This window comes from Oncorhynchus mykiss, chromosome 7 (genome assembly GCF_057628025.1).
Source record: "Oncorhynchus mykiss isolate SJ-2025 chromosome 7, ASM5762802v1, whole genome shotgun sequence".
Lineage (NCBI taxonomy): Eukaryota > Metazoa > Chordata > Actinopteri > Salmoniformes > Salmonidae > Oncorhynchus > Oncorhynchus mykiss.
This window is the reverse complement of record NC_143028.1, coordinates 76,111,793-76,134,490: the sequence shown is the minus strand read 5'-3', so window position 1 is coordinate 76,134,490 and position 22,698 is coordinate 76,111,793. Positions and strand designations below refer to the sequence as shown.

Sequence of the window (22,698 nt, the reverse complement as noted above, 5' to 3'; positions counted from 1 at the left end):
TAATCACTCATACTGTACAGTACTGTGAGGGTTCTGGTTCTCATCAACATGTATAGTATAATCACTCATACTGTACAGTACTGTGAGGGTTCTGGTTCTCATCAACATGTCTAGTATAATCACTCATACTGTACAGTACTGTGAGGGTTCTAGTTCTCATCAACATGTCTAGTATAATCACTCATACTGTGAGGGTTCTGGTTCTCATCAACATGTATAGTATAATCACTCGTACTGTACAGTACTGTGAGGGTTCTAGTTCTCATCAACATGTATAATCACTCATACTGTACAGTACTGTGAGGGTTCTGGTTCTCATCAACATGTCTAGTATAATCACTCATACTGTACAGTACTGTGAGGGTTCTGGTTCTCATCAACATGTCTAGTATAATCACTCATACTGTACAGTACTGTGAGGGTTCTAGTTCTCATCAACATGTCTAGTATAATCACTCATACTGTACAGTACTGTGAGGGTTCTAGTTCTCATCAACATGTATAGTATAATCACTCATACTGTACGATACTGTGAGGGTTCTGGTTCTCATCAACATGTATAAGCACTCATACTGTATGGTACTGTGAGGGTTCTAGTTATCATCAACATGTATAATCACTCATACTGTACAGTACTATGAGGGTTCTAGTTCTCATCAACATGTATAGTATAATCACTCATACTGTACAGTACTGTGAGGGTTCTGGTTCTCATCAACATGTATAGTATAATCACTCATACTGTACAGTACTGTGAGGGTTCTGGTTCTCATCAACATGTCTAGTATAATCACTCATACTGTACAGTACTGTGAGGGTTCTAGTTCTCATCAACATGTCTAGTATAATCACTCATACTGTGAGGGTTCTGGTTCTCATCAACATGTATAGTATAATCACTCGTACTGTACAGTACTGTGAGGGTTCTAGTTCTCATCAACATGTATATAGTATAATCACTAATACTGTACAGTACAGTGAGGGTTCTGGTTCTCATCAACATGTATAATCACTCGTACTGACAGTACTGTGAGGGTTCTAGTTCTCATCAACATGTTAAATATAACACTCATACTGTACAGTACTGTGAGGGTTCTAGTTCTCATCAACATGTTAAATATAACACTCATACTGTACAGTACTGTGAGGGTCCTAGTTCTCATCAACATGTATAGTATAATCACTCATATTGTACAGTACTGTGAGGGTTCTGGTTCTCATCAACATGTATAGTATAATCACTCATACTGTACGGTACTGTGAGGGTTCTAGTTCTCATCAACATGTATAGTATAATCACTCATACTGTACGGTACTGTGAGGGTTCTGGTTCTCATCAACATGTCTAGTATAAGCACTCATACTGTACGGTACTGTGGGGGTTCTAGTTCTCATCAACATGTATAGTATAGTCACTCATACTGTACAGTACTGTGAGGGTTCTAGCTCTCATCAACATGTATAATCACTAATACTGTACAGTACTGTGAGGGTTCTAGTTCTCATCAACATGTCTAGTGTAATCACTCATACTGTACAGTACTGTGAGGGTTCTAGCTCTCATCAACATGTATAGTATAATCACTCATATTGTACAGTCCTGTGAGAGTTCTAGTTCTCCCTCTCTCCTGCATTTGGCCACAAGTTCTCAACAACATCACATCTTACATCTTCTCTGGCGATGCATCTTGGAAAGTGTCTCTGGAATTTCTAATCCAACCCTGGCGGTCTTCAGCAGAAGTGTCTCCACACCCTGGCAGTCTTCGGGAGAAGTGTCTCCACACCCTGACAGTCTTCAGCAGAAGTGTCTCCACACCCTGGCAGTCTTCAGGAGAAGTGTCTCCACACCCTGGCAGTCTTTAGGAGAAGTGTCTCCACACCCTGCCAGTCTTCAGGAGAAGTGTCTCCACACCCTGGCAGTCTTTAGGAGAAGTGTCTCCACACCCTGGCAGTCTTCAGGATAAGAGTCTACACACCCTGCCAGTCTTCAGGAGAAGTGTCTCCACACCCTGGCAGTCTTCAGGAGAAGTGTCTCCACACCCTGCCAGTCTTCAGGAGAAGTGTCTCCACACCCTGGCAGTCTTTAGGAGAAGTGTCTCCACACCCTGGCAGTCTTTAGGAGAAGTGTCTCCACACCCTGGCTGTCTTTAGGAGAAGTGTCTCCACACCCTGCCAGTCTTCAGGAGAAGTGTCTCCACACCCTGGCAGTCTTCAGGAGAAGTGTCTCCACACCCTGCCAGTCTTCAGGAGAAGTGTCTCCACACCCTGGCAGTCTTTAGGCAAAGTGTCACCACACCCTGCCAGTCTTCAGGAGAAGTGTCTCCACACCCTGGCAGTTTTTAGGAGAAGTGTCTCCACACCCTGGCAGTCTTTAGGAGAAGTGTCTCCACACCCTGCCAGTCTTCAGGAGAAGTGTCTCCACACCCTGGCAGTTTTTAGGAGAAGTGTCTCCACACCCTGGCAGTCTTTAGGAGAAGTGTCTCCACACCCTGCCAGTCTTCAGGAGAAGTGTCTCCACATCCTGGCAGTCTTCAGGAGAAGTGTCTCCACACCCTGGCAGTTTTTAGGAGAAGTGTATCCACACCCTGGCAGTCTTCAGGAGAAGTGTCTCCACACCCTGGCAGTCTTCAGGAGAAGTGTCTCCACACCCTGGCAGTCTTTAGGAGAAGTGTCTCCACACCGTGACAGTCTTCAGGAGAAGTGTCTCCACACCCTGCCAGTCTTCAGGAGAAGTGTCTCCACACCCTGGCAGTTTTTAGGAGAAGTGTATCCACACCCTGCCAGTCTTCAGGAGAAGTGTCTCCACACCCTGGCAGTCTTTAGGAGAAGTTTCTCCACACCCTGCCAGTCTTCAGGAGAAGTGTCTCCACACCCTGGCAGTTTTTAGGAGAAGTGTATCCACACCCTGCCAGTCTTCAGGAGAAGTGTCTCCACACCCTGGCAGTCTTCAGGAGAAGTGTTTCCACACCCTGGCATTCATGACATCCAGTAAGGACATCTGGTCATGTGTAACCTTCCACCTCTACGCAGAGAAAAACTCCTCTAAGGGGTTTAGGAAGGGGAGTATGGAGGCAGGAACAGTACTGACATCCTGGGATGTGCAGCAAACCAGTCTGTGACTGCAGCAGAGTGGTGGAATGCCACATTATCCCACACAACAACTAAGGTTGGGGAGTTTCTTGCCCCTCTCTCCTCCGCTGGTACAAGTCGATAATGCAGGTCATCCAGAAAATATCTGAGCCTCTCTGTATTGTAGGGGCCAATGAGTGGTTTGTGTAACAGCAAACCATCATTGGACGGTGCTGCACCCATTGTGATGTTAGCTCCTCTCTGGCCTGGGACATCCACTGTTGCTCTCTGTCCAATCACATTTATTCACATGCGGCGTGTTTTTGCCAGATTGAATCCAGCGTCATCCACAAAGATGAATGTGCAGTTTGCCTGGCTTCCATCTCCATTACTCTCTAAAATACAGTAAATCCACAGTTTCACAGTACTTTACATTATGTATAGCTGTGTATGTACCCTGTTTGGTTATTGAACAGACATCTTAGCTGGACATATTCATACCAGAGTTCTTTCACATGTTCACCGTTTCTCTCAAAGGGTACAGTGTACATCTGCTTCATCCTTGTTTGAGGTTTCTCTAGGACTCTGGCAATTGTCGTTGTGCTGACCGTATTCACATTCCCAAAAGTGATATTGTCTGCCAGCACTCTGTCCCGAATTTCCCGCAGTTTTATTGCAATGTTGACAATTACTATGTCAACAATGGCAATTTCCTGCGCATCTGATAATATTCTGCCTCTCCCTCCTGTGGGAGGCAACCTTTGGATCCTACTGAAATACACAAAACAATCAATATATTTCGAAATGTCAGTACATGTAAAAATGTGACTATGCTGTATTGTACTGTAATATGTAGTTCAATTATCATTGACGGATGCACATCTCACATGTGGTTTTGCCGGAAAATTCGTACTATTGATGGCTGGTTGGTTGCACCCTTAAACCGGCATCTCTCAAAGAGAGACCATAGTTTACAACATGGTTTACAACATGGTTTACAGCATAGTTTACAGCATGGTTTACAACATGGTTTACAACATGGTTTACAGCATGGTTTACAGCATGGTTTACAACAGTTTACAGCATGGTTTACAGCATGGTTTACAACATGGTTTACAGCATGGTTTACAACAGTTTACAACATGGTTTACAACATGGTTTACAGCATGGTTTACAACAGTTTACAACAGTTTACAACATGGTTTACAACATGGTTTACAGCATAGTTTACAGCATGGTTTACAACAGTTTACAACAGTTTACAACATGGTTTACAGCATATTTTACAACATGGTTTACAACATGATTTACAACATGGTTTACAGCATAGTTTACAACATGGTTTACAACATGGTTTACAACATGATTTACAACATGATTTACAACATGATTTACAACATGGTTTACAACATGATTTACAACATGGTTTACAACATGGTTTACAACATTATTTACAACATGATTTACAACATGGTTTACAACATGATTTACAACATGATTTACAACATGGTTTACAACATGGTTTACAACATGGTTTACAACATGATTTACAACATGATTTACAACATGGTTTAAAACATGGTTTACAACAGTTTACAACATGGTTTACAACATGGTTTACAACATGGTTTACAACATGATTTACAACATGGTTTACAACATGGTTTACAACAGTTTACAACAGTTTACAGCATGGTTTACAACATGATTTACAACATAGTTTACAGCATGGTTTACAACATGGTTTACAACATGATTTGCAACATGATTTACAACATGGTTTAAAACATGGTTTACAACATGGTTTACAACATGGTTTACAACATGGTCAATAATTGTTGCCCTTATCTCTTCCTCTCCTTTGTCCTTCACACATTCTCCCTCTCCCTGCCACTCTTCTTTCCCCACCAACCTGTCTTCCTTGATCCATGTTTCCATACTAAATCATTTCAAAGCCATCCTCTTTTGCCTGTTTGGTAACGAGACTAAAAACAGGACACTTGGGTCGGCTTTCAGCTGAAACTGCAATCAGCTGTGTTTGGAATGAATAAGCATTCTGCTGAGACATTCTAGATGTTTTCAGTCTGGTTACTGCAGAAATGCACAACATTTGCCATCATTCTGTTTTGAATGTGTTTTTAACAGTTTTGGAAACAGTGTATTAGCATTTGAAAACTTGTTCTGCAAATATATAGTTTTACAAGTGGTGGAGTATGAATGAGAACCGAGTTAATGGATTTCAGAGAATGTGGTCATTGAATGCATTTTGTGTGAAACAATGAAAAATGATTATTATTATTATACAGTTTGGTCCACATACAATCCATTTCGCTGATTGTGTGAAGCGTTTTGACAATGTGACTTCAGTTTTGACCAATGCATGTTAGCAATTGAAAAAAAACTGTAATGGACACTTCAACGTTTGCCAGTAAACTACCAGAATTTTGTTAGCTTTCAAGGTTTAATTTTACAAGATGACTCCTAGTGGCCTTTTTGGGTACTTCAGATTAAAACATATATATATTTTTAAAAAGTGTCTAATTATCTCTGACCGTCTATGTGGCCTTATCACATGTAAAATAAGATTCAATACATGTACACTATCATTCAAAAGTTGGGGGTCACTTAGAAATGTCCTTGTTTTTGAAAGAAAAGCAAACATTTTTGTCCATTAAAATAACATCAAATTGCTCAGAAATACAGTGTAGACGTTGTTAATGTTGTAAATGACTATTGTAGCTGGAAACAGCTGATTTTTAATGGAATATCTACATAGGTGTACAGAGGCCCATTTTCAGCAACCATCACTCCTGTGCTCCAATGGCACGTTGTGTTAGCATCTTAAAATTATAAAATTGGATTAGCTAATTGATCATTAGAAAATCCTTTTGCAATTATGTTAGCACAGCTGAAAACTATAGTGCAGAAGCAATACAAATGGCCTTCTTTAGACTAGTTGAGTATCTGGAGCATCAGCATTTGTGGGTTTGACAACAGGCTCAAATGACCAGAAACAAAGTACTTTCTTCTGAAACTTTTCAGTCTATTATTGTTCTAAGAAATGAAAGCTATTCCATGCGAGAAATTGCCAAGAAACTGAAGATCTCGTACAACACTGTGTACTACTCCCTTCACAGAACAGCGCTAACTGTCTCTAACCAGAATAGAAAGAGGAGTGGGAGGCCTCGGTGCACAACTGAGCAAGAGGACAAGTACATTAGAATGTCTAGTTTGAGAAACAGACGCCTCACAAGTCCTCAACTGGCATCTTGATTAAATAGTACCCGCAAAACACCCGTCTCAACGTCAACAGTGAAGAGGCGACTCCGGGATGCTGGCCTTCTAGGCAGAGTTCCTCTGTCCAGTGTCTGTGTTCTTTTGCCCATCGTAATCTTTTCTTTTTATTGGCCAGTCTGAGATGTGGCTTTTTCTTTGCAACTCTGCCTAGAAGGTCAGCGTCCCGAAGTCGCCTCTTCACTGTTGACGTTGAGACGGGTGTTTTGCGGGTACAATTTAATGAAGCTGCCAGTTGAGGGCTTTCTCTTTTTCTCAAACTAGACACTCTAATGTATGTGTCCTCTTGTTCAGCTACAATAGTCATTTACAACATTAACAATGTCTGCCCTGTATTTCTGATCAATGTTATGTTGTTTTAATGGACAACAAATGTGCTTTTCTTTCAAAAACAAGGACATTTCTAAGTGACCCCAAACTTTTGAACGGTAGTGTACATAAAAACACACTAGTTATCTAAAAAGTGATTTATTTTTGGGTTAAAAGTTCAGATTTCTTTGAACATTCCAGTTACGAATTGAAGAAATTACCACAGCTACACTACAGGGTCAGTCTTTACGCTGTAGGCAGAAAGTTCAGCTGGTGTCTTGTTGTGCTGCTGATTGGCTGTGGTTTGGTTTTGTGGTCAGAGCCTAGAAAAATGGATGGGTCCCCTCCTTCAGTAGACAAGTGAACTCTCATCTTGTGGCCTCGTCTCTTTTTGCCTCCAGCCTAGGGAATGAGTCATAGGGTATTCATGATCTTCTCTGAAGGCCTTCCATGTCTGTCATCAGGAGCTTTGGGAGATCTGTCCAAACAGGTGAATCATATTCCAAGACAGATGATCATATTCCAGGACAGGTGATCATGTTCCAAGACAGGTAAATGTCATATACAGTACCAGTCAAAAGTTTGGACAAACCTACTCATTCAAGGGTTTTTCTTTATTTTTACTATATGCCAAGAGTGTGCAAAGCTGTCATCAAGGCAAATGGTAGTTTAACACTTCTTTGCTTACTACTTCTTTGCTTCCATATGTGTTATTTCATAGTTTTGATGTCTTCACTATTATTCTACAATGTAGAAAATAGTTTAAAAAATAAAGAAAAACTCTGGAATGAGCAGGTGTGTCCAAACCTTTGACTGGTACTGTATGTGTGGGTCAGAACATCTGAAGACCAGCGCTCCTGGCCTGGGACCTCTTCAGCACGTATCTGACCTGGGCATCCCATGAGAGGTCATAGGAGAGCTGCACCCCAAGGAGCTTAAAGGTTTCCACACGTTCCACTGCCTTGCCGTTCAGGACAACAGGAGGAGGAGTCCATCTGTTTTGAGGCTTCCTGAAGATAATAACCATGTCTTTGGTTTTAAGTGCATTGGCTGTGAGGCAGTTTGTCTGACCCCATGCTGCATCTGGCCTGGTAGAGAGATGTTCAGAAAGGGTCAGATCATCAACATACTCGATGGGTTCATCACTAGATGGCATCATGTTTGTCTAGTGCAGAGAACAAACAGGAGTGGGGCTAGGTCTCTGCCTTGGGGGACCCCAGCCGGTACTGACTGTTTGATGCAGTAGCTGCGGATTAAGAGCCAGATGCTTTGAAGTGCCTAGTCTGCTTAGAGCGTGTAGAAGTTGTGCATGGTCGATAGTGTCTAAGGCCCATGTGAAGTACGCTGCTGGAACAGAATTTACCTTTTTATTTTTTACTTTAATTGTCCTTTGATCTGGCTTTGGAATTTAGCAGTTTTATACCTGTGTCTTGGTTTTGTCTTAGCCCAACGTTTTTCATTTAGCTTTTCCACTTCGGACACTTCATCTGCTCCAACCCACACTGGTCTGGTAAGGTTGAACGCCTCCTCTCCTACTCAGCCTCCCGACAAAAGCTATTCCCAAGCAGGTGTGACTCCTACGTCTTCCCTGGCCTGTCTCCCACTGTCTGCCCTGGCCTGTCTCCCACTGTCTGCCCTGGCCTGTCTCCCACTGTCTTCCCTGGCCTGTCTCCCACTGTCTGCCCTGGCCTGTCTCCCACTGTCTGCCCTGGCCTGTCTCCCACTGTCTGGTACAGGTACCCCTGCCACACACTCCCCCCTCTTCCCCGAGCTTTCGACTCATCTGAATTATTATATATATTATTTTCTGATCTTTGGACTAATCTGCATTTTATGTAGGCTAAATAACTTGTGAATCATATTATGTGAGCTTTACTCAGAAACACTTTTATTAACTAGCGAAGGCCTGCTATTTATTTATTCTCTTGAATTAAATTTGTATAGCCTACTGGACTCATGGAACGCTACTCTCGCATGTTTTTTTGTTGGGGAGAGTGACTCTTTGAACTTACAATAGCTAGTCCCAAGCCATTTTGCTTTTTTCTTGTGCTTTATGCTGTTTACTTCGTGACTCCTGTTTGCTTTATTGACTATGAACTTGCTTGTTGACCTGACCGTGGGACAGATAATGTTTGTTCCGTCTCTCGCAACTCTGACTCTCTATTGGTTACACTGTCTTTTGGCCTCCCATCCCATTCTAACCACCTCTCGCCGGCTTTGTATTCATGTTACCTGATGAAATTGCTGTACAGTATGATCTTGTTGCCATCTGATGCACATTCAAATGTCATAGAAAATCAACACTGCAAAGCACTTGCTGTCCTCTGCCTTGCCCTGATTGTATAACGGCTGATGATATCTGGAAATGTGCTTGTACACCTTGGCCTGTCTACTGTTGTTATAGTACAACCTGGCCTGTCTAATGTTGCTATAGTACAGCCTGGCCTGTCTACTGTTGCTATAGTCCAGCCTGGCCTGTCTACTGTTGCTATAGTACAGCCTGGCCTGTCTACTGTTGCTATAATACAGCCTGGCCTGTCTACTGTTGCTATAGTACAGCCTGGCCTGTCTACTGTTGTTATAGTACAGCCTGGCCTGTCAACTGTTGTTATAGTCCAGCCTGGCCTGTCTACTGTTGTTATAGTACAGCCTGGCCTGTCAACTGTTGTTATAGTCCAGCCTGGCCTGTCTACTGTTGTTATAGTACAGCCTGGCCTGTCTACTGTTGTTATAGTACAGCCTGGCCTGTCTACTGTTGCTATAGTACAGCCTGGCCTGTCTACTGTTGAAATAGTCCAGCCTGGCCTGTCTACTGTTGTTATAGTACAGCCTGGCCTGTCAACTGTTGTTATAGTCCAGCCTGGCCTGTCTACTGTTGTTATAGTACAGCCTGGCCTGTCTACTGTTGCTATAGTACAGCCTGGCCTGTCTACTGTTGCTATAGTCCAGCCTGGCCTGTCTACTGTTGTTATAGTACAGCCTGGCCTGTCTACTGTTGTTATAGTACAACCTGGCCTGTCTACTGTTGCTATAGTACAGCCTGGCCTGTCTACTGTTGCTATAGTACAGCCTGGCCTGTCTACTGTTGCTATAGTACAGCCTGGCCTGTCTACTGTTGCTATAGAACAGCCTGGCCCGTCTACTGTTGCTATAGTACAGCCTGGCCTGTCTACTGTTGCTATAGTACAGCCTGGCCCGTCTACTGTTGCTATAGTACAGCCTGGCCTGTCTACTGTTGCTATAGTACAGCCTGGCCTGTCTACTGTTGCTATAGTACAGCCTGGCCTGTCTACTGTTGCTATAGTACAGCCTGGCATGTCTACTGTTGTTATAGTACAGCCTGGCCTGTCTACTGTTGCTATAGTACAGCCTGGCCTGTCTACTGTTGCTATAGTACAGCCTGGCCTGTCTACTGTTGCTATAGTACAGCCTGGCCTGTCTACTGTTGCTATAGTACAGCCTGGCCCGTCTACTGTTGCTATAGTACAGCCTGGCCCATCTATTGTTGCTATAGTACAGCCTGGCCTGTCTACTGTTGCTATAGTACAGCCTGGCCAATCTATTGTTGCTATAGTACAGCCTGGCCCGTCTACTGTTGCTATAGTACAGCCTGGCCCATCTATTGTTGTTATAGTACAGCCTGGCCTGTCTACTGTTGCTATAGGCATTTGATGGGGGGAAATGTGTGCTCCACACCAGACAGTGCAGGGTAGACTAGATTCTGCAAGTCAACAGGGCCATGAGAATTGTGCTGCTTTACAGGCTCACGAGTCAGAACAGGTATTCTAAGCTCAGTTTTTTCTCTTCCTCTACAAGCCTTTGGCTGTCCATTTAAAAAGTTTTTTCATTGCTCAAACTCAAAATAACCTTTTTTAGTGAGCATATTGAAATCTGTGATAATTGGTAATGCTAATACGCAAAGGACATGTATGTATTCACAGAATGACAAACTGTTATAAAACAGGTAAGGCAAATACATTTACACAATGGTCTAAAATTGTATAAAAAGAGTCAGTGTTAGTCTTAACCACAGGAGATAAGTGGCAACTTAATTGAGGAGAACGGGCTCATGGTAATAACTGGAGCGTAGTCAGTGGAATGGTATCATGTACATTAAACACATGGTCTCCAGGTGTTTGATGCCATTCCTTTTGCTCCGTTCCGGACATTATTATGAGCCGTTATGGTCTTAACCAGGACTGGAGGGCAACAAGATGGCTCCACGGCCATAGTGAATGTTAATACTGGGCAGCTCGCGGCTGGGTTTCCCTTTGTAGTCCGTGATAGTTTGCAAGCCCTGCCACATCCAATGAGCATAGTAGGATTCGATCTTAGTCCTGTATTGACACTTTGTCTGTTTGATGGTTCGTCTGAGGTCGTAGTGAGATTTCTTATAAGCATCCAGATTAGTGTCTGGCTCCTAGAAAGCGGCAGCTCTAAACTTTAGCTCAGTGCGGATGTTGCCTGTGGCTTCTGGTTTGGGTGTGTACTGAATGTACAGTCACTTTGGGGTCAATGTCATCGATGCACTTATTAATGAAGCCGGTGACTGATGTGGTAAACTCCTCAATTTTATCGGATGAATCACGGAACATATTCCAGTCTATTGAGCGTGTTACTGGTACTACCTGTTTTAGTTTTTGCTTGAACGCAGGAATCAGGAGAATAGAGTTATGGTCAGATTTGCCAAAGGGAGGGCGAGGGAGAGCCTTTTTTAAAGTTATTCAAGTATAAATTACCAAATTTACCATAGATTACCTGTTAATTACCAAATTGACAGAAGATTCTGGTAAGGTTGGTAAATTAGCGGTATCGACAAGCCCCAAAGACAGTTCTCTGAATAGATCTTTCCCTCTTCCTCCCTCAGTAACAGACGAGAAGAAGAAGGATGGAGAGATGGAGAATGATTTGAGTGACACCGAGGACATATCAGACATGACAGACTCTCAGAAGACCAACAAGCTGTCAGAGATCTACTCCACCACCATACCCAGTGTGGACTCTGCCATGGAGTCCTGGGACGGATCCGGCATCGACGCGGGCTACGGAAGCCAAGGTAAAGACTAGTGGTAGACATGGTGAAATCTGTGGTAGGGTTATGGTTAGGGCCAGGGTTGAAGGTAGGGTTAGTGGTAGACTTATACATGGTGTTATAACGTAGTCCTGGGATGGCTCAGGAATTTACACTGGCTACGGCAGCCAAGGTGAGACCAGTGGTAGACCTTTACAGGATGTCTATAGGGAGACCAGTGGTAGACCTATACAGGATGTCTATAGGGAGACCAGTGGTACAGTAGACCTATACAGGATGTCTATAGGGAGGCCAGTGGTACAGTAGACCTATACAGGATGTCTATAGGGAGACCAGTGGTAGACCTATACAGGATGTCTATAGGGAGACCAGTGGTACAGTAGACCTATACAGGATGTCTATAAGGAGACCAGTGGTAGACCTATACAGGATGTCTATAGGGAGACCAGTGGTACAGTAGACCTATACAGGATGTCTATAAGGAGACCAGTGGTACAGTAGACCTATACAGGATGTCTATAAGGAGACCAGTGGTACAGTAGACCTATACAGGATGTCTATAAGGAGACCAATGGTAGACCTATACAGGATGTCTATAGGGAGACCAGTGGTACAGTAGACCTATACAGGATGTCTATAAGGAGACCAGTGGTAGACCTATACAGGATGTCTATAGGGAGACCAGTGGTAGACCTATACAGGATGTCTATAGGGAGACCAGTGGTAGACCTATACAGGATGTCTATAGGGAGACCAGTGGTACAGTAGACCTATACCGGATGTCTATAAGGAGACCAGTGGTAGACCTATACAGGATGTCTATAGGGAGACCAGTGGTACAGTAGACCTATACAGGATGTCTATAAGGAGACCAGTGGTACAGTAGACCTATACAGGATGTCTATAAGGAGACCAGTGGTACAGTAGACCTATACAGGATGTCTATAAGGAGACCAGTGGTAGACCTATACAGGATGTCTATAGGGAGACCAGTGGTACAGTAGACCTATACAGGATGTCTATAAGGAGACCAGTGGTAGACCTATACAGGATGTCTATAGGGAGACCAGTGGTAGACCTATACAGGATGTCTATAGGGAGGCCAGTGGTACAGTAGACCTATACAGGATGTCTATAGGGAGACCAGTGGTACAGTAGGCCTATACAGTTTGAAAAATAGAAATATAGTTGTTTTATTATACCCTATCCACCTCTTTCTCATGGTCCTTCCATTTGTTGTCTCTTTTGTGTAGAGCATGTTGTCTCTCTCTCTCTTTCTATGTTATGTCTATGTTATGTCTATCTAATTATCTTATGGCCCATCTCCCTCCCTCCTCTGCAGGAACCTACATCCACCAGGCAGCAGGCATCGCCCTGCACCCCCATGAGTGGAGGAGTGCCAAGCAAAGGAACAGCACCCCACCCCCGGGCCGCCGTAGTAAGAACTACCCTTTCAGTGACGGGGGCTTCAGTGAAGACGACTGGGACAAACCTTCAGGGTAATAAGACTCACTGTGGAGCCCCCCCCCTGTATGGTGTACATTTTAGGACATCTTCAAGCCTCACATCTCACCCCTCCTTGCATACTATACTCACTATGGACACTGTAAAGTGTGTAGGTGATATGCACATCTCATATAAGCATTCAGGGTAAGACTCACTGTGGACTGGAGACCACATGGTAGTAGCAGGTCCAACTAGTGTTGGAAATTTCTGGTACGTTTCCCCCAAATTCCTACGTTTTCCAGATATCTTGGTTGGAAGATTCCTGGAATCAGGAAACAATAAGTAGAAAATGAACAATCCTCCAACCAGGATTTCTAGAAAACCTGGGAATTCTTGGAAAACAATGGAAGAACCTGTGACTGTATCCAGTCTTTCTAGGTTGAAACAATGGTAGGCCCCAAAACAGTATCTGGTCTTTCTAAGTTGAAACAATGGTAGGCCCCAAAACAGTATCCAGTCTTTCTAGGTTGAAACAATGGTAGGCCCCAAAACAGTATCTGGTCTTTCTAAGTTGAAACAATGGTAGGCCCCAAAACAGTATCTGGTATTTCTAGGTTGAAACAATGGTAGGCCCCAAAACAGTATCTGGTCTTTCTAGGTTGAAACAATGGTAGGCCCCAAAACAGTATCTGGTCTTTCTAGGTTGAAACAATGGTAGGCCCCAAAACAGTATCTGGTTTTTCTAGGTTGAAACAATGGTAGGCCCCAAAACAGTATCTGGTCTTTCTAGGTTGAAACAATGGTAGGCCCCAAAACAGTATCTGGTCTTTCTAGGTTGAAACAATGGTAGGCCCCAAAACATTATCTGGTCTTTCTAGGTTGAAACAATGGTAGGCCCCAAAACAGTATCTGGTCTTTCTAGGTTGAAACAATGGTAGGCCCCAAAACAGTATCTGGTCTTTCTAGGTTGAAACAATGGTAGGCCCCAAAACAGTATCTGGTCTTTCTAGGTTGAAACAATGGTAGGCCCCAAAACAGTATCCGGTCTTTCTAGGTTGAAACAATGGTAGGCCCCAAAACAGTATCTGGTCTTTCTAGGTTGAAACAATGGTAGGCCCCAAAACAGTATCTGGTCTTTCTAGGTTGAAACAATGGTAGGCCCCAAAACAGTATCTGGTCTTTCTAGGTTGAAACAATGGTAGGCCCCAAAACAGTATCTGGTCTTTCTAGGTTGAAACAATGGTAGGCCCCATAACAGAATCCGGTCTTTCTAGGTTGCTTCAGTGGGAAACCCAATGACTTTACCAGTTCTTTACAGGTAGCAACAATGGAAGGCCGATGACAGTATCTCATATTTGCAGGTTGCAGGGTTTTTCTAGATAGTACACAAAGTCCTGTGCAACTGTAACGGACTGGGTGTAGTGGGTGAGAAGTCAGGCGCAGGAAGCAGAGAGTTCAGGGTAGCGCTATATTTTATGCACAAACATAAGCCAACCCCAAGAAACACGGGGCGGGTCGCACAACAAAACAAATGCCCCAAACACGGGGACTAAAACTGTCCAGCAAAACCCACGAAATGGGAAACACGTAACACACAGACGTGCACACAAGTTACACAAAACAATCCCCCACAAAGAGCAGGCGGGCCTACTGGTAAATAAAGCCCGACTAATCAGCCTAAAACACAAACAGGTGAAACCAATAAACAGAAAGGGGAAAAAAGAATCAGTGGCAGCTAGTAGGCCGGTGACGATGACCGCCGAGCGCCACCCGAACAGGAAGGGGAGCCACCTTCGGTTGGAGTCGTGACAGCAACCCTCATGACAGCACAGCCCTTAAATTCTGATGAAGGCTGTCGAAACTTTGTTATTTCTGAAATGTAGCTTATTGATTCTGAGCCACGACAGCTTATCTTCTCTATTTGCCTCTACACTCCTAGAAAAAAGGGCTCCAAAAGGGTTGTTTGGCTGTCCCCATTGAATAACCCTTTTTTGGTTCCAGGTAGAACCCTTTTTGGTTCTTCTGTGGAAAGGGTTCTACATGGAACCCAAAGGGGTTCTTTAAAGGGTTATCCTATGGGGGCAGCCAAAGAGGTTTTAGATAGCACCTTTTTTTCTAATAGTGTAGCTGTGTGGCCTCAGAGCTGCTTGTGATTTTGCCATCACTAAAGATTTGAGTGTCATGAACTGTCCCTGCCACTTAGGGTCATTTAACTGTCCACTATGATGCCTCTGATTCAGTGGTACGTTACATAGAATGACATAATGATCACCGTGCGATGTGGGCTTCAATGAAGATGACTGGGACACACATTCAGGGTAAGACTCACTGTGAGACAGACTCTCACTCAGAGATATCACTGAGACCCACAGAGTCATGTCTTAATACTCCATAACAGTACCAGGCATTTTGCAGGTTGCAAAAATGAACTACTCATAGTCATGAACTCAGAAGGCCTTAGACTAGGTGCTTCATGTTGGTCCACAAAGTCCTGTTCAACCTTCATGACATCAAACCCACCTAAGGCTGAACTCACAGATAGAGCTGCAAAAAAGTCACGTCATTGTTTCTAGACCGCTAAATCATGAAGGGTGTGGTCTGCCTGAGATTGTATTTAGCCTCTAGTTGTGTGCTCAAGGCCTAAGAGCTGCTTGTGACGTCATTATCATTAAGTCACTAGTGGAGTGGGTAATGTATGAGTGTATCAGCCTCCTCTTAGCACCTCCTCTAAGGCTCTGACCCCATGTCTACTCTACCAACCAGGCTGTATCACAACCGGCTGTGATTGGGAGTCCCATAGGGTGGCACACAATTGGCCCCGCATCGTCCGGGTTTTCCCGGTGTAGGCTGTCATTGTAAATAAGAATTTGTTCTTAACTGACTTGCCTAGTTAAATAAATGTTCAATTTCAAAACTTTTTTTTAAAATTAAAATTAACTGCTCTTCAACTATCACATGATGTCTCTGATGCAGGCTTACACAACATGGAGAGACTTACCATAGGTTGATGTTCCTACCTATAGACTATAGAATTACCAGAGCATAGGTTAATGTTCCCACCTGTAGACTATAGAATTACCAGAGCATAAGGTTAATGTTCCCACCACAGGCGGGCCAGTGGCAAGACTGGCTCAAAGTGATGATGGGAACAAAATAAATGCAATGATATCCAACATATCAACCAACTGGTTTCCATGTGTTTGGTACCATTCCATTCACTCCATTCCAGCCAATATTATGAGCCGTCCTCCCCACAACAGCCTCCTGTGGTTCCCACCTATACTTCCCCATCCTGCTTCTCCAGTGCCTGGACCTGTAACTGCCAGTTAGCATTCTCCAACTGCTCTTCTACTGCTCTCCAACTGCTGTCCAACTGCTCTCCAACTGCTCCCCAACTGCCCTTCAACTGCTGTTCAACTGCTCTCCAACTGCTCTCCTACTGCTCTCCAACTGCTGTCCAACTGCTCTCCAACTGCTCCCCAACTGCCCTTCAACTGCTGTTCAACTGCTCTCCAACTGCTCTCCTACTGCTCTCCAACTGCTGCTCAACTGCTCTCCAACTGCTCTCCAACTGCTGTTCAACTGCTCTCCAACTGCTCTCCAACTGCTCTCCAACTGCTGTTCAACTGTCACACATGATGCCTGTGATTCAGTCAGTGTTATATAACATGTTGTTGAATGAAATAACCCTCATGTCTTGATAAACTCCCTGGACAGGACACTAGTCTTGTCATGTACTGTCATGTTGTCTTGTCTCTGTCCTTTCCCTTCACCCTGTCTCCCTCTGCTGGTCGTGTTAGGTTACCTTTTCTCCCCCGCTTTCCCCCAGCTGTCCCTTGTCTCCTCTAACTACCCATTCACCCCGTTCCCCACCTGTTCCCTTTTTCCCTCTGATTAGGTCCCTATATCTCTCTCTGTTTCTGCTCCTGTCCTTGTCGGATTCTTGTTTGTTTGTGTCATTCATGCCTGAACCAGACTGCCGTCATGTTTGCTGTAACCTTGTCCTGTCCTGTCGGAATCTGCCGGTCCATCTGAGCCTACCTATGTTTGGTAATTAAAGAAGCTCTGTTTAAGTTGATTCGCTTTTGGGTCCTCATTCACGCACCGTAACAGAAGAATCCGACCAAGAATGGACCCAGCGACTTCGGATCCTCTCCACTCAGCCGTCGAGATCCAGGGAGCGATGCTAGGCAGACACAAGCAGGAATTGTCTGCTGCTCGACATGCCGTTGAGACCCTGGCCACCCAAGTCTCCAACCTCACAGAACAGGTTCACCATCTCCGCCTCGATCCACCGGCCACTTCCAGGGCTTTCGAATCTCCGGAGCCCAGAATCAATAACCCGCCGTGTTACTCTGGGGAGCCCACTGAATGCCGCTCGTTCCTCACCCAGTGTGATATTGTGTTTTCTCTCCAGCCCAACACTTACTCCAGGAGCACTGCTCGTGTCGCCTACGTCATATCTCTCCTTATTGGACGGGCTCGTGAGTGGGGCACGGCAATCTGGGAGGCAAGGGCTGAGTGTACTAACCAGTATCAAGACTTTAAGGAGGAGATGATACGGGTTTTTGATCGATCTGTTTTTGGGGAGGAGGCTTCCAGGGCCCTGTCTTCCCTATGTCAAGGCAATCGATCCATAACAGACTACTCTATTGAGTTTCGCACTCTTGCTGTCTCCAGTGGCTGGAACGAGCCGGCCTTGCTCGCTCGTCTTCTGGAGGGTTTCCGCGCAGAGGTAAAGGATGAGATTCTCTCCCGGGAGGTTCCTTCCAGCGTGGATTCCTTGATTGAACTCGCTATTCGCATTGAGCGACGGGTTGATCTTCGTCACCGAGCTCGTGGAAAGGAGCTCGCGCTCTCCGTCGCCTCCCTCTCCGCATCACTACCATCTTCCTCTGCCGGCTCGGGTGCTGAGCCCATGCAGCTGGGAGGTATCCGCATCTCGACTAAGGAGAGGGAACGGAGAATCACCAACCGCCTCTGTCTCTATTGCGGTTCCGCTGGTCATTTTGTCACTTCATGTCCAGTAAAAGGCCAGAGCTCGTCAGTAAGCGGAGGGCTACTGGTGAGCGCTACTACTCCTGTCTCTCCTTCAAGATCCTGCACTACCTTGTCGGTCCATCTACGCTGGACCGGTTCGTCAGCTTCCTGCAGTGCCTTAATAGACTCTGGGGCGGAGGGCTGTTTTATGGACGAGACCTGGGCTCGGGAACATGACATTCCTCTCAGACAGTTAAAGGAGCCCACGGCCTTGTTCGCCCTGGATGGTAGTCCTCTCCCCAGGATTCAGCGTGAGACGCTACCTTTAACCCTCACTGTTTCTGGTAATCATAGTGAAACCATTTCTTTTTTAATTTTTCGTTCACCTTTTACACCTGTTGTTTTGGGCCATCCCTGGCTAGTTTGTCATAATCCTTCCATTAATTGGTCTAGTAATTCTATCCTCTCCTGGAACGTCTCTTGTCATGTGAAATGTTTAATGTCTGCTATCCCTCCTGTTTCCTCTGTCTCTTCTTCACAGGAGGAGCCTGGTGATTTGACAGGGGTGCCGGAGGAATATCACGATCTGCGCACGGTGTTCAGTCGGTCCAGGGCCACCTCTCTTCCTCCACACCGGTCGTATGATTGTAGTATTGATCTCCTTCCGGGAACCACCCCCCCCCGGGGTAGACTATACTCTCTGTCGGCTCCCGAACGTAAGGCTCTCGAAGATTATTTGTCTGTAGCTCTTGACGCCGGTACCATAGTCCCCTCCTCCTCTCCCGCCGGAGCGGGGTTTTTTTTTGTCAAGAAGAAGGACGGGTCTCTGCGCCCCTGCATAGATTATCGAGGGCTGAATGACATAACAGTGAAGAATCGTTATCCGCTTCCTCTTATGTCTTCAGCCTTCGAGATCCTGCAGGGAGCCAGGTTTTTCACTAAGTTGGACCTTCGTAACGCTTACCATCTCGTGCGCATCAGGGAGGGGGACGAGTGGAAGACGGCGTTTAACACTCCGTTAGGGCACTTTGAATACCGGGTTCTTCCTTTCGGCCTCGCTAACGCTCCAGCTGTCTTTCAGGCATTAGTCAATGATGTCCTGAGAGACATGCTGAACATCTTTGTTTTCGTTTACCTTGACGATATCCTGATTTTTTCACCGTCACTCCAGATTCATGTTCAGCACGTTCGACGTGTCCTCCAGCGCCTTTTAGAGAATTGTCTTTTTGTGAAGGCTGAGAAGTGCACTTTTCATGCCTCCTCCGTCACATTTCTCGGTTCTGTTATTTCCGCTGAAGGCATTAAGATGGATCCCGCTAAGGTCCAAGCTGTCATTGATTGGCCCGTCCCTAAGTCACGCGTCGAGCTGCAGCGCTTTCTCGGCTTCGCGAACTTCTATCGTCGTTTCATCCGTAATTTCGGTCAGGTGGCAGCTCCTCTCACAGCCCTTACTTCTGTCAAGACGTGCTTTAAGTGGTCCGTTTCCGCCCAGGGAGCTTTTGATCTCCTCAAGAATCGTTTTACATCCGCTCCTATCCTTGTTACACCTGACGTCTCTAGACAGTTCGTTGTCGAGGTTGACGCGTCAGAGGTGGGAGTGGGAGCCATCCTTTCTCAGCGCTCCCTCTCTGACGACAAGGTCCACCCATGCGCATATTTTTCTCATCGCCTGTCGCCGTCGGAACGTAACTATGATGTGGGTAACCGCGAACTGCTCGCCATCCGGTTAGCCCTAGGCGAATGGCGACAGTGGTTGGAGGGGGCGACCGTTCCTTTTGTCGTTTGGACTGACCATAGGAACCTTGAGTACATCCGTTCTGCCAAACGACTTAATGCGCGTCAGGCGCGTTGGGCGCTGTTTTTCGCTCGTTTCGAGTTCGTGATTTCTTATCGTCCGGGCTCTAAGAACACCAAGCCTGATGCTTTGTCTCGTCTCTTCAGTTCTTCAGTAGCCTCCACTGACCCCGAGGGGATTCTCCCTGAGGGGCGTGTTGTCGGGTTGACTGTCTGGGGAATTGAGAGGCAGGTAAAGCAAGCACTCACTCAAACTCCGTCGCCGCGCGCTTGTCCTAGGAACCTTCTTTTCGTTCCCGTTCCTACTCGTCTGGCCGTTCTTCAGTGGGCTCACTCTGCCAAGTTAGCCGGCCACCCTGGCGTTCGGGGTACGCTTGCTTCCATTCGCCAGCGTTTCTGGTGGCCCACCCGGGAGCATGACACGCGTCGTTTCGTGGCTGCTTGTTCGGTCTGCGCGCAGACTAAGTCCGGTAACTCTCCTCCTGCCGGCCGTCTCAGGCCGCTTCCTATTCCCTCTCGACCGTGGTCTCACATCGCCTTAGATTTTGTCACCGGACTGCCTTCGTCAGCGGGGAAGACTGTTATTCTTACGGTTGTCGATAGGTTCTCTAAGGCGGCTCATTTCATTCCCCTTGCTAAGCTTCCTTCTGCTAAAGAGACGGCACAAATCATCATCGAGAATGTTTTCAGAATTCATGGCCTTCCGTCAGACGTCGTTTCGGACAGAGGTCCGCAATTCACGTCTCAATTTTGGAGGGAGTTTTGCCGTTTGATTGGGGCTTCCGTCAGTCTCTCTTCCGGCTTTCACCCCCAGTCTAACGGTCAAGCAGAACGGGCCAATCAGACTATTGGTCGCATCTTACGCAGTCTTTCTTTTCGCAACCCTGCGTCTTGGTCAGAACAGCTCCCCTGGGCAGAATACGCCCACAACTCGCTTCCTTCGTCTGCGACCGGGCTATCTCCTTTTCAGAGTAGCCTCGGGTACCAGCCTCCGTTGTTCTCATCTCAGTTCGCCGAGTCCAGCGTCCCCTCCGCTCAGGCTTTTGTCCAACGTTGCGAGCGCACCTGGAAGAGGGTCAGGTCTGCACTTTGCCGTTATAGGGCGCAGACTGTGAGAGCTGCTAATAAGCGTAGAACGAAGAGCCCTAGATATTGTCGCGGTCAGAGAGTTTGGCTCTCCACTCAGAACCTTCCCCTTAAGACGGCTTCTCGCAAGTTGACCCCGCGGTTCATTGGTCCATTCCGTATCTCTCAGGTCATTAATCCTGTCGCAGTGCGACTTCTTCTTCCGCGATATCTTCGTCGCGTCCACCCGGTCTTCCATGTCTCCTGTGTTAAGCCCGTTCTTCGCGCCCCCGCTCGTCTTCCCCCCCCCCCCCCATCCTTGTCGAGGGCGCACCTATCTACAGGGTCCGTAAAATCTTGGACATGCGTCCTCGGGGCCGTGGTCATCAGTACCTAGTTGACTGGGAGGGGTACGGTCCTGAGGAGAGGAGTTGGGTTCCCTCTCGGGACGTGCTGGACCGTGCGCTGATTGATGATTTCCTCCGTTGCCGCCAGGTTTCCTCCTCGAGTGCGCCAGGAGGCGCTCGGTGAGTGGGGGGGTACTGTCATGTACTGTCATGTTGTCTTGTCTCTGTCCTTTCCCTTCACCCTGTCTCCCTCTGCTGGTCGTGTTAGGTTACCTTTTCTCCCCCGCTTTCCCCCAGCTGTCCCTTGTCTCCTCTAACTACCCATTCACCCCGTTCCCCACCTGTTCCCTTTTTCCCTCTGATTAGGTCCCTATATCTCTCTCTGTTTCTGCTCCTGTCCTTGTCGGATTCTTGTTTGTTTGTGTCATTCATGCCTGAACCAGACTGCCGTCATGTTTGCTGTAACCTTGTCCTGTCCTGTCGGAATCTGCCGGTCCATCTGAGCCTACCTATGTTTGGTAATTAAAGAAGCTCTGTTTAAGTTGATTCGCTTTTGGGTCCTCATTCACGCACCGTAACAAGTCTATCTCCTGTTTCTGTAGCATGAGGCAGCTTGATACACTCACTTGACACAGTGACACTAGCCTACCAAACAAGCTAAATCACTTCTAAGCTCTCCCTCGCCCTCCATTTGGTAAATCCAACCACAAGTCTATCCTCCTGATTCTTGCTTACAAGCTAAAATTAAAGCAGGAAGCACCAGTGACTCGGTCTATAAAGAAGTGGTCAGATGAAGCAGATGCTAAACTACAGGACTGGAACATGTTCCAGGATTCTTTCCGATGGCTTTGAGGAGTACACCACATCAGTCACTGGCTTTATATATTTTTTTGTTTTACCCCTTTTTCTCCCCAATTTCCTGGTATCCAATTGTTTTTAGTAGCTACTATCTTGTCTCATCGCTACAACTCCCGTACGGGTTCGGGAGAGACGAAGGTTGAAAGTCATGCGTCCTCCGATACACAACCCAACCAAGCCACACTGCTTCTTAACACAGCGCGCATCCAACCCAGAAGCCAGCCGCACCAATGTGTCGGAGGAAACACTGTGCACCTGGCAACCTTGGTTAGCGCGCACTGCGCCCGGCCCGCCACAGGAGTCGCTGGTGCGCGATGAGACAAGGATATCCCTACCGGCCAAGCCCTCCCTAACCCGGACGACGCTAGGCCAATTGTGCGTCGCACCACGGACCTCCCGGTCGCGGCCGGTTACGACAGGGCCTGGTGGCACAGCTGGCGCTGCAGTACAGCGCCCTTAACCACTGCGCCACCCGGGAGGCCCAGTCACTGGCTTTATCAATAA

At 46.2% G+C, this 22,698-nt stretch overlaps 2 protein-coding genes across 2 annotated transcripts in view; one reads left to right on the top strand and one right to left on the bottom strand.

The window, feature by feature from the left end:
* LOC110528604 (uncharacterized) overlaps window positions 1-22,698 on the bottom strand; it is a 153,436-nt gene that overhangs the window by 106,871 nt on the left and 23,867 nt on the right. The window lies entirely within an intron of this gene.
* Window positions 1-22,698, top strand: part of LOC110528605 (glutamate receptor-interacting protein 2) — a 158,204-nt gene that overhangs the window by 117,168 nt on the left and 18,338 nt on the right. The window contains exons 19-20 of the mRNA XM_090242236.1: window positions 11,540-11,728; window positions 13,047-13,203. Coding sequence (XP_090098362.1) covers window positions 11,540-11,728; window positions 13,047-13,203 — 346 coding nt within the window. The remainder of the gene's footprint in view (window positions 1-11,539; window positions 11,729-13,046; window positions 13,204-22,698) is intronic.